At 37.7% G+C, this 17648-nt stretch overlaps 1 protein-coding gene across 1 annotated transcript in view; it reads right to left on the bottom strand.

Annotated features, from left to right (window-relative positions):
• The window catches only part of nfx1 (nuclear transcription factor, X-box binding 1), a 94724-nt gene that overhangs the window by 33286 nt on the left and 43790 nt on the right, over nt 1-17648 (bottom strand). The window contains exons 9-13 of the mRNA XM_063043852.1: nt 9074-9291; nt 5556-5653; nt 3955-3985; nt 2469-2548; nt 1484-1592 (exon numbers count right to left, since the gene is read on the bottom strand). Coding sequence (XP_062899922.1) covers nt 1484-1592; nt 2469-2548; nt 3955-3985; nt 5556-5653; nt 9074-9291 — 536 coding nt within the window. The remainder of the gene's footprint in view (nt 1-1483; nt 1593-2468; nt 2549-3954; nt 3986-5555; nt 5654-9073; nt 9292-17648) is intronic.

Genomic DNA, 17648 nt, shown 5'->3' with positions numbered 1-17648 from the left:
ACTCCTGTCAAGATGTCACAAAAAGATCTGACATTAGCCAAAAAAATACCCTGGATGTCTGCGCTGATTTTGCTAATTTACAGTAAATCAAAAGGACACGACAGCATACACTGGATGAATTATTCCATTGACAACTATTATGAACTAATACAGTTTTAGAGTACTGTAAGTGTTCTAAATTTGTTCTGTATTTCATTTCAGATACATGATTCATTATTCAATTAAACAGTAGCTCGACATTTTTATATCTTTTTAACTATTTCTATGAAACTTCAGCTAATTCGACAGCTGCTTAAATGGGCCAAAATGAACTGGTCCTGATTTGTCCCAATGAACCAGAGCCCACTACAGTATTCCTGGTCACAAAAAATAATTTTGTAGAATTTCCCCAAAGACGTTAATAGGCTTATCAAGCATATAGTAAAGCAAATGGCATTTTGGACTTCATTATAAAATCACTTAAGAGAATGGTTGCGTCTTGGACTAGTTTATGTAGAGCCCTGGTGAGATGACATCTGGATTGTTGGTTTGGTCTGGTTTCTCCACTTAAGGATCTACTTGTGATAAATGGAGTACAGTGACGTTCACCGGATTGATTCCTAAAATGGCAGGTTTGTAGTACAAAGAGAGACCATGCTGCCTTAAGTTTAGAAGAACAAGAGGTGAACTCATTATAATACGACAAGCATTTCTATATTTGACAGTGTGGAGGTAAAGCTGATAGCTCACTTGGTTGGATCTCCAGAATCTGATGTTACAGTCTCAAAATAAGGAATCAAGTTATTCAGAGAAAGAAATTTCTTTTGCTAGTGATTGGAAAGTCTTAGGAACTCTCTACTTAGGAGACTAGGAGGTCACTCAGTAACATAGGTCAACAGACTGTTAGACAACAGGGAATCATGTATAGTGGGGCTAAGATCAAGGAGTGGTCCAAGGAACCAAGAGTCTATACCCATTATACACGTTATGTTTTCTTATACAAGGCTTCACTTCAGCTGTAGACTTCAGTTTATCCTAAGCATTAGCTGACTTATTTAGTATTATAACTAACCTGAAAAATAGTTGGCCTTGTTTACTCTTAAGAATATTAAGACTTCTACCTCATCAGACAAAGCAACCCAAGGAATATGCCTCTTGATTGATAAGTATTCTTAATTTTACAGTGCAATAGTTCTAAAAACTTACTGAGCAAACAGCAAGTAATTACAAAGATCACAAGACCTTCTGAAGAATTCAGACATTTGTTTAGCAAATTGTGTAAAATTAGACGAGTTTTCACAGTGGACAATCTGGTCCCAGTGATCTCAATGCAATTTGATACCTAAAGCAGGCAGATACTGTAAAGATGCAATTACTTACTTGGGATAGGCATCTGATTTCTTTGCAGTGCAAGGTCAACTTAAATATTAACCTAATATATTATTATATGGCTCATGGATGCCAAGGGTATTAATGAACCAATCATTTATGACATGCTACATACTGCTTTGCCAGCAATTCTGACAGTTTCCACGATGACAAGGCTCCTCACACTTATGCTGTCCACAGTTAAGCTTGCGCCCACAAAGAAGAAGGCACTTGTGTTCGGTGTCCTTGGAAAAAATGAGAATGAAATGAATTATATTACAAATGGCACCACAATTTCTAAACTATTCCAAATATAGAATCTGAAGAATTCGAAGTGATTCAATGGAAATATGCAGGTGTGTTTTAATATTCTTTGAAGTAGAAAGAGAACAACATGTAGGAAGCATTGTAGAGATGTAAGAACAGAAAAGGCAGGCAGAGTGAAATAAACTCCGATAAACCAGTCCAAGAGGAATGAAGGGCACATTTAATAAAGGTAATTGCATGATGGGAAACCAGTGGGGTTTGCATGCCCATCTTTGCCATAAGAGGCAAACAGTTCGAAATTAAAATGTGGCCTTAAGTATTTTATTATCAGTCAGAGAGTCTTCCACATGTAATTCACAATTCTATTTTAGGAATCATGTAGTATTTTACCATTGTGATAAATAAAATCATGGAGCGATGCAAAATATGTTAGATGCAGCAATGAGTAGGCAGTATTTGGTGGTCATATCATACTCCTGAGCTGAAAGAGTTGAATACCACATAAAAAAATCATTCATGTTTTTATTTAAGTACTGTGGAATAAATGAGTCACCACAGCTTGTCCTACTGTTATTTCCGAATACTGGTCGAATAGCTCTGTTAACAACATAATAATTCAGATGCATGATTACACCTGCAATTATGACTGCAATTTTGTCCAATTATAATGGACAAAGGTTCTGACAATTTAATAAATAGCATTTACTGTCCTTTGATTAAAACTTAAAGATGTATATATATATATTATCATAACTTTATTCATCACAATGCATTATTTGTCATTACATTTTACTTCAGTATTAAACAAACAAAACAAGCAATAATGACATCCCCCAGAAGTTCGTTCTACTTACTACACAGCAAATTTCATTGCATTTATGGCGGCCACAAGAACGTTTCTTATTGCAGCGCTTGTCACACAAGAACAGCAGATCTATTAGACAAGAGAATTTATTCTCAAATATAGGGAGGAGACAGTTTACAAGTAGATATGACACAGAAGTGAGAAGACTTAGCACTACACAATGGATAATATCTTTCCAGTAATACAATTACACATAGCCAATATAATAGTAAAACATATGCAATAATGTCCAAAAATACCATGTTTTGTAGAGATTAATAGTACGATCTTTGCTAAAATAGAACCAAAGCTTCTTTACATCTCTGCAAATATGTATAATTTTGTAATTTTAACAATAACAGAAAATTTTAAATGTCTCGTTATGCAAGATTTCATGAGTGTTTTTGCTATGGATAATTAAAAGAACAACTGTTTCAAGGATGTGCCATTATAGCAACAGTATGATCAACTTTTCTGAAGTTCAACTAGCTGCATTAATGCTAACGCCACAGATCAGAGCAGTACATCTAGAATGCACTTCAGAAAGGCATTAGCTTTCTACCTCAGATTCTCATGGCAAAAACAGCAATTGTAGTTTTCTGTTGACTAGTGTCATCAGCTACAAAACTGGTTAGCATGGATGCACTTCTAAACTTTAGTAATATTAAAAAGCAATCCCTCAATAACTAACAGATTATATATCATAATAGAAATGCCATGTGTGATGATGGTGTGACTGCAACTTATGTTCCTTTCCATTAGTGTACTTTGGAGCGAGGTGGCAGCAGTTGTGGGCTGGTAAGGGTTAAGATGTAAATACATCACAGATTCATATTTAACTGCAGCGCATGGAAGTTTGAAGTACCTTCTTTCTGTTCTCAATAATTAAATACTTAATATTGACTGGATGATGTGAGCAGAACTTTCAAAATCAGTTCTTATGCTACAAGAAAACTTCAGAGGTATGGATTGAATGGGACAAAAGTAATTTGATCACTATGAGCACTTCAAATGAGCAATGTCATGGTGGTTCTGGAGAACACTTGCCTCATCTCAAAACTGGAGTCAAAGTCATGGAGATCTACAGCACGGATACAGACCTGTTGGCCCACCGAATCTGCACTGACCATCAGCCAACCATTTACACTAATTTTCCAATCTCCCCACATTCTCATCAACTCCCCCTATATCCTATCTAATCCCCAAGGCCAATTATCCCATCAACTCACATACCTTTGGGCTGGGGGAGACAAACCTGAGCATCCATTGCAATCCCTCAGGGAGAAATGCCATAAGGTCCGGACTGAAACTGGGTCTGTGGTGCACAGAGCCAACAACTACAGTAGCTACATTCCTATGCCACTTACAGTATATATGGGTTTGAGGAAGGTCAACTTAAAATATAAATGTTGATTCATTTTAAACAAAACTAAATTTCAAAGATGTATTTATCGAAATGAAAAATAAACATGGAAGAGAGACATCCTAGTACTTACCTTCCTTAGTGATACTGGCACAAGGAACATCCTATGGAGAAGATGACCAATCATTACACAAGCTGAAGTCTTAAAGATGACTCAAAATTATTTCTAATTAAACTAAACAGGCTAGCTGCCAGATCATAAGCAACTAACATTAAGTTTCTTTGACTCAAACCTTAAACCAAATCCAGAACTTAATAGCAAATTTTCACTATAATGGTCAGTAATTTCTTTAACTGGTGGTAATTTAATGCTTTCAGGTTTGGAATATGTACTATCTGACATCTAATACATGCTGCTAATTACAATAATCTTGTGACATGTTACAGCTCAGTTTGAATCTTCACAGATGTTCTGCAGGTCATCCACCGTAATTATAAAAAAACAGTATGATAATTTAACAGTCAATGCCAGAAGTTCATTAGTGTTGCTAATGACAAAAGTAAATTGGACTTGATATTTTACAATGCAAACACAAGGAAATCTGCAGATGCTGGAATTTCAAGCAACACACATAAAAGTTGCTGGTGAACGCAGCAGGCCAAGCAGCATCTCTAGGAAGAGGTACAGTCAACGTTTCAGGCCGAGACCCTTCGTTAGGACTAACTGAAGGAAGAGCTAGTAAGAGATTTGAAAGTGGGAGGGGGAGGGGGAGATCCAAAATGATAGGAGAAGACAGGAGGGGGAGGGATAGAGCCGAGAGCTGGACAGTTGATTGGCAAAAGGGATATGAGAGGATCATGGGTTGGGAGGCCTAGAGAGGACGGGGGAAGCCCAGAGGATGGGCAAGGAGTATAGTGAGAGGGACAGAGGGAGAAAAAGGAGAGACAGAAAAATTATATATATATAATTATATATACATAAAATGGATGGGGTACGAGGGGGAGGTGGGACATTAACGGAAGTTAGAGAAGTCAATGTTCATGCCATCAGGTTGGAGGCTACCCAGATGGAATACAAGGTGTTGTTCCTCCAACATGAGCGTGGCTTCATCTTGACAGTAGAGGAGGCCGTGGATAGACATATCAGAATGGGAATGGGACGTGGAATTAAAATGTGTGGCCACTGGGCGATCTTGCTTTCTCTGGCAGACAGCGCGTAGGTGTTCAGTGAAACGGTCTCCCAGTCTGCGTCAGGTCTCGCCAACATATAGAAGACCACATCAGGAGCACCGGATGCAGTATATCACCCCAGCTGACTCACAGGGGAAGTGGCGCCTCACCTGGAAGGACTGTCTGGAGCCCTGAATGGTAGTGAGGGAGGAAGTGTAAGGGCATGTGTAGCACTTGTTCCGCTTACAAGGATAAGTTCCGGGAGGGAGATCGGTGGGGAGGGATGGGGGGGATGAATGGACAAGGGAGCCGCGTAGGGAGCAATCCCAGCGGAATTAGTCCTTACCCTTAATAATTTCTCCTTTGGTTCCTCCCACTTCCTCCAAACTAAAGGTGTAGCCATGGGCACCCGTATGGGTCCCAGCGATGCCTGCCTTTTTGTTGGCTTTGTAGAACAATCCATGTTCCAAACCTATACGGGTATCTGTCCCCCACTTTTCCTTCGCTACATCGACGACTGCATTGGCGCTGCTTCCTATTTTACAAATCTATTTTTTCACTTACCTTTTTCTTAAATCCACACCGACAACTAATTGTTGAAGTTCCATTGCATGATCCACATTCACCTTCATGGCACAGATTGCTACAAGTATGAATGTAATCTAAATTTCAAAAAAAAAACAACACAATATTGATTCTGAACTCATTTTCTACTCTAGCAGTTACACAATCACGAATAACACAGAAAGGAATCCACTAAACAGACCACTGAAAGAAGTGGTAGCTGTGAAACAATATATTCAAGGTTTAAAAAAAAGGATGATCGATGCTTTCTGATCTCCCGAAGTGAACCTTTAGACTTCAATATGACACAGTGTACATGGCTGATGCATTGTATCGAAATTAGAAGGAAAATTAATCTCAGAGGTCAGTCACCAAGCCATAAACTCCTTATAGCTGTTTGTCTAGAAGCAGAATTTTGTAGAGTTACTTATTTGCAGATATGCCACAAAAAGGTGTTGGTGCAAGACTCTTAATGGAATGCATCAGTTTCCAATTTGATCACATTTACTTTGGTGACCACTTCTTCTAAAAAGCATTTGAAATACCTTGTGGTGGCAGATTGCTTTCCTTTGGAAGTCCACATGTGGCTGTCCCATTTTTCTTACCCTCTGGCATCCAAAAAAAATAGCTGGTTTGTTTAAGTATTATATGGTAAAAGTTTCTACATCAGATTCCAAACCCCAAATGTGATTAAAACATTTGGAAACTAAATCATTTCCATGTTCGGCAACAGATTATGTACTATCACAGACAATCCATAGCTTTTAACTATTTCCAGACTATTTTGATAGATTATGACAATATTTATCATAAAACAATTTCTACTGAACATTCCACTACCAAATGCTATGTAGAACAGCAGTAAATCATAGATAAAGAAAGAAAAAGTTAATTGTTCAGGTTAATGATCTTACACTAAGTGAAGGGTAATTAGTCTGAAACACTAATTTTGCTTTCCTCTTAATAGTAGGAGCCTGCCTTGCCAAGTACTTGCAGTATTTTGCTTAGTTCTCATTTCAGATTTCTAGCATCTGCACTTTTTAAAATATACATTTCATTACAGTAAACTCTCATTTATCCAGTACTTGCATAAGAATTGCAGATGTACAAGTGCCAGATATTTTAAGAATATTAAGAATTTTATAAAATTACCTGGACTATAAATTTGAATTTGAACCAAATGAAGTCTCATTAGAAAATCTAGAACACAATGAATTGCTCTGCCCTTTTGATATTTAGAATCAAACAATTTTAGTTTAAATGGTAACCAAGCCCAAGTGTAGCTTTGTATACAAGTCTATTTATAGCTTACAGAAGATCTTGTTTTTTTTCCCCAGTGAACTTTATTTCAAGTGTTATGCCAAATAAGGCTTTTAAGACACTTATTACATTTATGAATAAGGGCAGGGCAATTTTAGATGGAATTGCACTCCAAGATTTTGCACCTCATGTAATGGTGATAGCAGTCATTTATTTTACACTAATAAGACCATGAGGCATTGGAGCAGAATTAGGCTATTTGGCCCATCGAGTCTGCTCTGCCATTCAATCACGACTGATCCTTCTTCTCCTTCCTCAGCCCCACTCTCTGGCTTTCTCCCTGTAACCTTTTATGCCATGTCCTATCAAGAATCTATCAAGCTCTGCCTTAAATACACCCAACGAGCTGCCTGTGGTAACAAGTTCCACAAATTTACCACCCTCTGGCTAAAGAAATTTCTCCACATCTGTGTTTTAAATGGATGTCCCTCTATCCTGAGGCTATGCCCTCTTGTCTGAGACTCCAACATCCTTTCCACATCTACTCTGTCTAGGCTTTTCAACGTTCAAAAGGTTTCAATGACATTCTCCCTCATCCTCTAAATTCCACCAAGTACAGACCTAGAGCTAGCAAACATTCCTTGTATGGTAACCCTTTCATTCCTGGAATCATCCTTATGAACCTCCTCTGGACCCTCTCCAATGCAAGCACATCTTTTCTCAGGTGAGGAGCCCAAAACTATTCACAATACTCAAGATGAGGCCTCATCACTGCCGTATAAAGCCTCAGCATCATATCCCTGCTCTTTTATTCTAAATCTCTTCAAATGAATGCGAATATTACATTTGCCTTCCTCACCACCAACTCTACCTGCAAGTTAACTTTTAGGGTGTTCTGCACAAGGACTCCCAAGTCCCTCTGGATCTCAGACTCCTGGATTTTCTCTCTGTTTAGAAAATAGTCGGCACATTTATTTCTACTACCAAAGTGCATGACCATGCATTTCCCAAAATTGTATTTCATTTGCCACTTTCTTGCCTACCTGTTTCCACAACACTACCTGCTCCCCCACCAATCTTCGTATCATCTGCAAACTTGACAACAAAGCCATCTATTCCACCATCTAAATCATTTATATACAGCACAAAAAGAAGAGGTCCCAACATCGACTCCCACGAACACCACTAGTCGCTGGCAGCCAACCAGAAAAGGATCCTTTTATTCCTACTCGCTGCTCCTACCAATCAGCCAATGCTCTAACCATGTTAATAACTTTCCTGTAATACCATGGGCCTTTACCTTGGTAAGCAGCCTCATGTGTGGCACCTGTCAAAAGCCTTCTGAAAATCCAAATATACGACATCCACTACATCCCCTTTATCTATCCTACGTGTAATCTCCTCAAAGAATTCCAACAGGTTCTTCTGGCAAGATTTTCCCTTAAAGAAACCATGCTAGCTTTGTCCTATCTTCTTCTGCGTCATCAAGTGCTCCATAACCTCCTTAACAATTGACTCCAACATCTTCCCAACCACTGAAGTCAGGCTAACTGGTTTATAATTTCCTTTCTGCAGCCTTCCTTTCTTAAAGAGCGGAATAACATTTGCAATTTTCCAGTCCTCTGGCACCTTGTCAGAGTCCAATGATTTTTGGAAGATCATTACTAATGCCTCCATAATCTCTACCACTACCTCTTTCAGGATCCTAGGGTGCAGCTCATCTGGCCTGGGTGACTTCTGTACCTTTAGATATTTCAGCTTTTTGAGCACCTTCTCCTTTGTAATAATAACTGCACTCACTTCTCCTCCTTCACACTCTTCAATATCTGGCACACTACTATTGTCTTTCATAGTGAAGCCTAATGCAAAATACAGTTTAGACTTAAAACATAGAACTGCCGTGAAAAATATTGTTACTTGAAGGGGTGAGAAAATGAGATATTGTTTGGCAATTTATTTAAAAGATTATACATTAAAACTAGTTTGTGTTGTATAATGTTTCTTTTTGAGGGATCTTCATACAAGCAGCATATTCAGGCATCTGGTACTCTCATTCCCAATGGTTGTTGGATGGCTGAGACTATACTATACATATAGCTGTCAATGATTTCATTTTGGAAAATGTAAAAATGAAAACTTTAATTAATAACTTTATTTACAATTACGTAATATCTACCAATGATAAGCATTGAAATCTTAATTTCAAATACTTTAAAAAATTATTTGAAACACAACTCAAAACTCTCCGCTCTACTCACCATCAGAACTGCAGGGCAGGGGTTTGCCACACGTCTTTCCACATGATGGTATTGGTTCAGTGCAGCTCTTACGTTCAGGGTAACCAAGCTCTAAAAGTTTGGACAAAGGAGTCTGCCCACAAGGACAACTGTGCACCAGACTTGGCAAACGTGGACAGAGCTGACATGCAGATGGATGGCACAGTTGGAGACAATTGTGGTTTCCACAGGTAAGCATCCTAAGGGAGGGAACATGTTTAGGATCCATATTTTCTTTGAAGGTTAAAAAAGTTGAGTGCAATGAATGCAATTAGTCATGTTACAAGAATACGCAAAGCAGATACTTGCTTCAATGCTGATAAATACCATTGTACTGCATAGCTACTGTATAACATGTGACTACTTTATGTTGTAGGGACACGTCGTTGCATGTGCTATTAGGCATATATTGAGCATGTACTATTAGGCAGGTATTGATCTGTACGCGTGTGTTCAGTCGTTTTCAGTCAGTAAAGAATCCTGTTAACTTAGCTCCCATCTTCAGCATTTTTATTTATAGCTTTGTTGTGTAACCCGGCCACATACACAACAAATTGGCGACGAGGTTAATGAACCTACATCGTATCGGAACGCCGTGTTTTAATTGATAACGACACTCGGAAGAACAGCGCAAGGTACGAGCCAAGGCAAAGCGAGGCCGCGAGTCTGAAAGGAAACGGAAGCACAGCCCCAGGTCGGGAACGTCAGGAGACCAAGAGACACAGTCGGAGCCGCAGCACGTCCAGCTGAGACCACAGCCGGCGCTGACCCCAGGGACTGAGGGTCTGACTGCCCCAGAAGGGAGATAAAAAGGAACGACACACAGACATCTAGACGGAGTACGCTCGTGGCGCTAGTAAAAAAAAGTCACGTGAGTCAAAAAAAAAAGGGGAGAACGGGGCTAAATTATCATAACAAAGGTGGCAATGATTGGAACCATTATAGCATTTGATAGTAGCATTGAAGACTGGGCAAATTACATTGAAAGAGTGGAGTTATATTGTGATACTAACAATGTTAACGATGAAAAGAAAGCCAGCGTCTTACTTAGTATTATGGGAGCAAAAACATATGGCCTGCTACGGAGCTTGTTAACCCCTGAAACGTCAGCGACAAAATGTTCAAGCAACTAGTAGACACTCTCCAACAGCATTTAAACCCCAAACCACTGGTCATTGCTGAAAGATTTAAATTTCACAAACAGAATCAGAGCAAAAATGAAAGCATTTCTGAATATTGTGCCGAATTTCACAAATTATCAGAACATTGTCAATTTGGAGTGGGTCTATCGGACGCATTGAGGGACAGGTTAGTGTGTGGCGTGCACTGTGAAACCACACAGAAGAAGCTTCTGTGTGAAAGGGACCTTACATTAGCGGGGCGCTGAATATTGCAATATCAACTGAAACAGCCGCATGAGGTGCTTCTGAGATACAACAAAAATCTCTGGAATATGCCACCAATAAAATGTCACTGAACGGAAATGAAGGAAGAAATGTTGCCGTTGTGGGAATAGGTCACATGACCCAGATGACTGTTGGCTTAAAGACAAAGAGTGCAGAAACTGTGGCAAACAGGGCCACACTGGCAGAGTATGCAAAGCTAGTATCCAGCAGAAAAAGGCCAAAATACAGAGAAACAAGAAACTCCAGAAAGGAAATTACAAGATACACAAAATAAAAGGCGGCAGTTCTGATGAAAACGAATCCAATGAAAGTGAATTGTCCTGTCTGCAACTTCACAGCGTGAAAGAGACAGATGATCGAAGAGTAATTTGGATCACTCCACAAGTGGCAGGCGTGAGACTGAAAATGGAGTTGGACACAGGCTCAGTTTTAACAGTGATCTCTGTACATGACTACAAACGACTGTTTTCGCACTTACCTCTGAAATGAACAAAACTTCTACTAAAAACTTACACAGGACAGAAAGTGCGCCCCGAAAGCAAAATTAAAGTGACAGTGACCTACGGAGATAAAACACAGCAACTGAACCTCTATGTACTGAAAAATGGAGGACCACCGTTGCTGGGACGTGAATGGCTCAGGAAACCATCAAGGAACTAGATGTGTCAACAAAGGAGGGCAGCTGGGCCGGGAAGATGTCCACAGCTCTCCTCTCACCCATTGTTGACTATTACAAGGAGGAGCTAGACAGCGTTGACAGGGAGACAGATATTGCCAGTAAGCAGGATGATGAAGACTACCTGGAAGTAAAACAGTAGATGTATCAGGAGAAACTGACACATTGACAAAAGACAGCAGTTACAGGAAGGCACTTTGCAGGAATATCAGAAAAGGATGAAGAAACTAGGTCAACAATACAAGGAAAGAATACGAAATGCAATGTTTTTTCTGCAACTGGAGACAGAACAAATGGAGAGGGATTATATTCTATGGAAAAGAAAATTAATGAGGTTACTTCGGAGTTATCAAAAATTAAGAAGAAAACGATCGTTTTGGAAAACAGAAGTTGCAGGATAAATTTATGCATACTGGGTTTGCCTGAAAATACGGAAACCAGTGAGCCATTAAAGTTCTTTTTAAACATGTTATATTCACTTTTTAGTGAGGTTCTTGAAGCCTGTCCGCTACTGGACAGAGCTCACCGAATTCGACGTCCCAAGCCTTCAGCCAAAATGAAACCTCGTCCTATTATATTATGTCTACACTATTTTACAACTAAAGAAGCTATTCTTCCGGATGCAAGGAAAGGAGACAAGCTAATTTATGACGAAGCAAAGATTTGTATAGTTGAAGATTTTACCCCAGAGATTTATGCTGAAAGAATTAAATATCAGGAAATCATGGCTGAATTCTATAAGCTTAACTGTCGTCCTTCTCTGTGTTATCCGGGTTGTCTGATAATTACTCCACCTAATTCTTGTTCAAAACGGATTGACTCCCCAGAAGGCGGTTGGAAGTTTATAAAGGAGTTTAAGTCCATTTCATAAGCAATTTGAATGGTTAATCCTTAGCTGGGGGCTGTTTGTAGTGGCTTTGATGAAAGTCCGCTCCACGTTTTATGAGTGCCCAGACATGGACTTGGTGGATGTACTCAGATCCGTTGTTGTTTGCTTTAATAGTTAAAATAGTTTTGGACTTTATATATATAATTACTTATTCTTTCTTGTTTTTCTTGTTTCCCTTTCTGATCGAGTCATGCTTTGTCCTTTCTTCGGATTTAGTTTGTGCCTGCGCATTAGCTCACTTTATCAAAATTTTAATTTTAATAGAATTAATATAATATCTTGGAATCTGAACAGTATGAACCAACCTATTAAGTGCAGAAAGATTTCTAAGAAATTAAAAACAGTTCCTGCAGATATTATTTTTGCGCAGGAGACTCATATCCATAGACAGGATGAAAATGGTTTTTTTTAAATTTTGGAAGGGACCCTTATTTCATTCTCTATCAGTAAATAAAATAAGAGGGGTATCTATTTTTATTAATTCTAAAATCCCTTTTGTACATTTCAACACGGTTACTGATTTAATTGGAAGATATTTAATTGTTACTGGTTTGTTATGTAGACAAAAGGTGGCTTTGGAGTGTGTTTATGCACCTAATATAGATAGCTCTCAATTTTTTTAAGAAGCTAATTTCTGTGTTGCCGAATTTAAATGAATATAAGTTGATTATGGGCAGTGACTTTAACTTTTCTTTTCTTAGGGGACAGATAATTTCATACTCAATAGCTTTAAGAAGGAAAACCAAGGCGGAACTTTTAGTGATTGCTAATAGCAGGGGTCACAACCTTTTTTGTACCGTGGACTGATTTAATATTGACAATATTCTTGTGGACCGGCCGACCGGGGGTGGGGGGGGGTGTGTTCAGGTAGGGTTAAACTCACCTCAATTGTCTTTTACAGTTAGGGTTGCCAACTTTCTCACTCTCAAACAAGGAACAAAAGTAGCAGTCAAATCCCAGGACACTATACCCCAGGAAGGACTACCATGACCATGAAGCCTTGCGCATGCACACGCATGACGTGCACGTGTCCACGCCGATTTTTTTCCCACAAGTTGCTTTTGCCTTCATCTTCCCGACTACACTGTACATACATTATTTCTACTTTATTTAGGCTGTGTATTTATCATATCATTCCTGCTTTTACTATATGTTAGTGTTATTTATTTTCAGTTTTATGTGTTATTTGGTATGATTTGTTAGGTTATTTTTCGGGTCTGGGAATGCTCAAAAATTTTTCCCATATAAATTAATGGTAATTGCTTCTTCGCTTCACGCCATTTCGGCACGAAAGGTTTCATAGCAATGCTCTACCTCAGCAGGGGAAATACGGGACAAACCAATTTAGCCCCATATATGGAATGTCCTGGCAAATACGGGACAGTTGGCAACCCTATGTTCAAGTTCAACAGTGCATGACAGGGAATGAGGAAAGGTGCAGCTGACTCGTATCGTTTCCTCGCGGCCCAGTAGCACATGCTTTGTGGCCTGGTACCGGTCCATGGCCCTGTGGTCGGGGACCGCTGACTAATAGGATTAAAGAAATAGACAAAGCTTATTCAGTAATGATCTCTGTAAGGAAAGGGTGGAACTCCAAACACAGCATGATTTGCTTTTGACTTTTCCCATTGAGCAGCAACTTCTTAAATCCAGTAACCAATTTTATATACATGGGGACAGGTCAGGCAATTTATTGGTTGGTCAACTAAAAGCAACTATGGCTAGAAGACAGATCCTGAAAATTCGAAGATCTGATAGAACCGAAATGGTAGATCCTTATGAAATTAATAAGGTATTTATGGATTTCTACTCTAACCTTTATAAATCTGAATTTTCAGACAATATTACTTTTATGAATAGATTTTTGCAAAAATTGAATGTACCTAAAATTTCTACCCAAGATATGAATACATTAGATGCACCTATTAAACAAGAAGAAATAGCAAGGGCTATATCCTTTTCCCAATCAAGCAAGGCTCCGGAACTGGATGAATATACAGTGGAATTTTAAGACTTTCACTGAAATATTTACACCTTATTTATATCAAACTTTCACTGATTCTGTATCCTTTGGGAATCTCCTGAAATTTTAACATTCGAAGATTATTAAACATTATTCTCTCCTCTCCATTTAAAGAATCTGAATGTGTTCTTTCTCTTGATGCGGAGAAAGCTTTTGATAGCGTGGAGTGGTTTTACTTATTTGAAGTTTTGGAAAGATTTAATTTTGGTCCGGGATTTATTTCCTGGATCAAATTGATCTATCAAGCTCCTATGGCTGCGGTTATAACTAATAATCAAAAATCTCCTTACTTTAGATTATACAGAGGTACTCGGCAGGGATATCCTCTTAGCCCTTTATTATTTAACTTGGCTTTAGAACCCCTTGCTATTGCTCTTAGATATTCCAATACTGTTCAGGGTATTAAGAGAGGGGATGAAGTACACAAGGTTTCGTTGTATACAGATGACCTGTTAGTTTATATTTCAGATCCTAAGAAATCTATTCCTTCCATGCTATCTACATTTTCTGAATTTAGTAGTTTTTCTGGATATAAATTAAATGTACATAAAAGTGAGTTATTTCCCATTAATAATTACTCGGATCAATATCATCAAGAACCTTTTAGTATTGCTAAAAATTACTTATCTTGATAATAAAATTACTAAAAGTTTTAAGGACCTATATAAATATAATTTTCTCCCATTAATTGATTACACCCAACAAATGCTTTCGAAATGGTCACCTATGACGTTATCATTAATAGGTCAAATTAATGCTATTAAAATGATAGTTCTACCGAAATTCTTACATACATTTCAGGCAGTTCCTACCTTTGTTCCTAAAATGTTTTTTTAATAGAATAGATTCTATAATCTTATCTTATATTTGGAATAATAAAAATCCCAGATTGAATAAACCTTTATTACAGAAATTAAAAAAGGATGGTGGTATGGCTTTGCCAAATTTTAGAATGCATTATTGGACAATTAATATTTGATATATTACTTTTTGGATTCATTACTCAGACATACATGAATGTCCTTCATGGTTGGATTTGGAGGAAAACTTGGTGAAGGGATTCTCTCTGGCCTCTTTACTGGGCTTCTTCCCTTTTTGTTTGCTAAGATAAGTAGACAAGACTTTAATCCTATTATTAAACATACTTTAAGAATTTGGTTTCAGTTTCGTAGATTTTTTTTTGAGTTAAATAATTTTGTTCTAGTAATATCCACTTTAATTATATTTTTAAACCATCAATTTTGGATAAGACCTGTTAATTTGGAAAACCAAGGGAATAACAACTTTTTCAGATTTGTTTTACGGGACTGTTTAATGTCTTTTTCTCAGTTAGTGGATAAATATGGTTTACCTAATGTATATTTCTTTAGATATTTACAAATCAGGAATATTTTTTGCGTGGTTTGCTGCCAAATTACCCTTCTGCTTATCCACCTAATATGACAGATGCCTTTTTTCAACTTAATCCACTTCAAAAAGGGTTGATAGCTATAATTTATAAACGGATATTGAATTTACACATGATATCTAACGATAAAATTAAACGTGCTTGGGAATTGGAAGTTCAAGAGTCATTTTCAGATAATCAATGGAGTAAAATTCTTCATTTGGTTAATAACTCATCTATTAGTGCCCGTCATTCCTTGATACAGTTCAAGGTAGTGCATCGGGCCCATAGGTCAAAGGATAAACTAGCACGTATTTTTTCAACATCAATCCTATTTGTGACAGATGCAATAGTGAGGTGGCCACTTTAACTCATATGCTTTGGTCTTGTATAAAGCTAGACAATTTTTGGAGTGATATTTTTAAAACATTATCAAAAGTCTTGGATCTGGACCTACAACCTAATTTACTTACGGCAATATTTGGAATTACCCCTGCGAAACCAGGAAATATTCCTGTTTCTGCTCAACATATGATAGCCTTTTTAACTCTATTGGCTAGGAGAGCCATTTTACTGAAGTGGAAGGATTCTAATCCACCTACTGTCTTTTATTGGCTTTCCTCCATTATGTCCTGTTTAAGTTTAGAGAAAATAAGTGATACATCCTTTAAATTTGAGTAAATCTGGTGACCTTTTATTCAATATTTTCATTTAATTTGATTTATTACTCTTTCAATTTATATTTTTTTTGAAGTTTTAGATTTGATCAGAAAGTTTTTCTTTGTTTTGGTTGTATACTCAGAATGGACTGCCCAGTCCCTTTTTTTTTGAATAGCGTAGTGGGGGTCTTTTTTTATCTTCATTTAAAATTCAAAGTTTTTTTTCCCTCTTCATGAACTGATAAGAGAATTGCTGTTTCCTTTTTTATTATATACTAGCTTAACACTATGTATGATTTTGATAATGTCTATTTCAATCTGTTTGTATTGTTATTGATATATTTGAGATAATTTTCCGCTTGTTTGTACTTATGTTCCTTTTAAATCAATAAAAAGATTAATAAAGAAGAAAGGGATTATATTAAAGAGAAGCAAGCAGCAGTGAAGGAATTTGAAGATAAAAAGATTGAGTTAGAAGAAAAGAAAAAGATGATTGAGAATGGAACTCACAGGAGATTCTATGGAGATAAAGCCAATAATGACTAGGAAATTAAGGAGGAGACCGAATGATCCTGCTCCAATTACAGACAAAAGACGAAAACCTGCACCTACGCAGTTAAATTACTTGTTAACAGATAATGGAAGACCTGCGAACTCTCAATAAGCTTAAATCTCCGAAAAGACCAGTATCTCTGTCTTCTCCTGAACAATTTCCTTGGGAAAGATCCATGAAAATTGGTCATCCCTTAAAAGCTCTTGGACAAAATCAATTCCATTCAAACAGAATAGCTTTCGCACAAGGTAAATTTTGAACCAATCATTTCCTCCATTGAGAATCATACACTTAATCCTTTGCAGGGAAGTTTCTTTTGCACATATATATTTTGAATCAGTGTGTCTTGTTTTGCACAAAGAAGTTGGGAAACAGCATCAAAACAGAGCCGAATTGTGGCAACAAACTGTAAGGTTTCTATTGTTGTATTTTCACACTTGTGCTGAATGTGCATCTGAAGGAATTCTCCCTCTTGTGCCAGACAGATAGCACTGCAGGTAATCCTTAACATCATCAAAACTGTACTTTTAACAGCAGCTTAAGAACAATGGAACGAATAACAGGATTTCGATCAACTGCTTTCTCAAACGGTGAAAGATTACTGTTCTTCCTGTGAGTCATTGGATTGTCCTGACTTTTGAATAACTAGCAGAGACAGCAGATCACCAACCACTTCTTTTGTTGGTGGCAAGTCACCTTTGAAGCAGACCATGGAAACCAAAGCTACGAAAAATGCATCACACCTCTTGCGAAATATGGCTAATTTTGCTACTGCTTCACTTATTTCTTCTGTTACCGCTGGTACGTAATCATCATCTAGAGAAGTATGGCACAGTGGCAGAGCCCCCCCTGAGACTTGAGTTATAAATGGGTCTTAGACCAAAGGTTAAAAAAAGGCTTGTTATAATTTGATATTATTAAGTTAGTAAGTAAACAATTGGTAGGCATTTGTATGTTAAGGGTA

The sequence above is a fragment of the Mobula hypostoma genome, chromosome 3 (assembly GCF_963921235.1).
Source record: "Mobula hypostoma chromosome 3, sMobHyp1.1, whole genome shotgun sequence".
Taxonomy (NCBI): domain Eukaryota; kingdom Metazoa; phylum Chordata; class Chondrichthyes; order Myliobatiformes; family Myliobatidae; genus Mobula; species Mobula hypostoma.
This window is presented reverse-complemented; position numbering and strand designations above follow the sequence as displayed.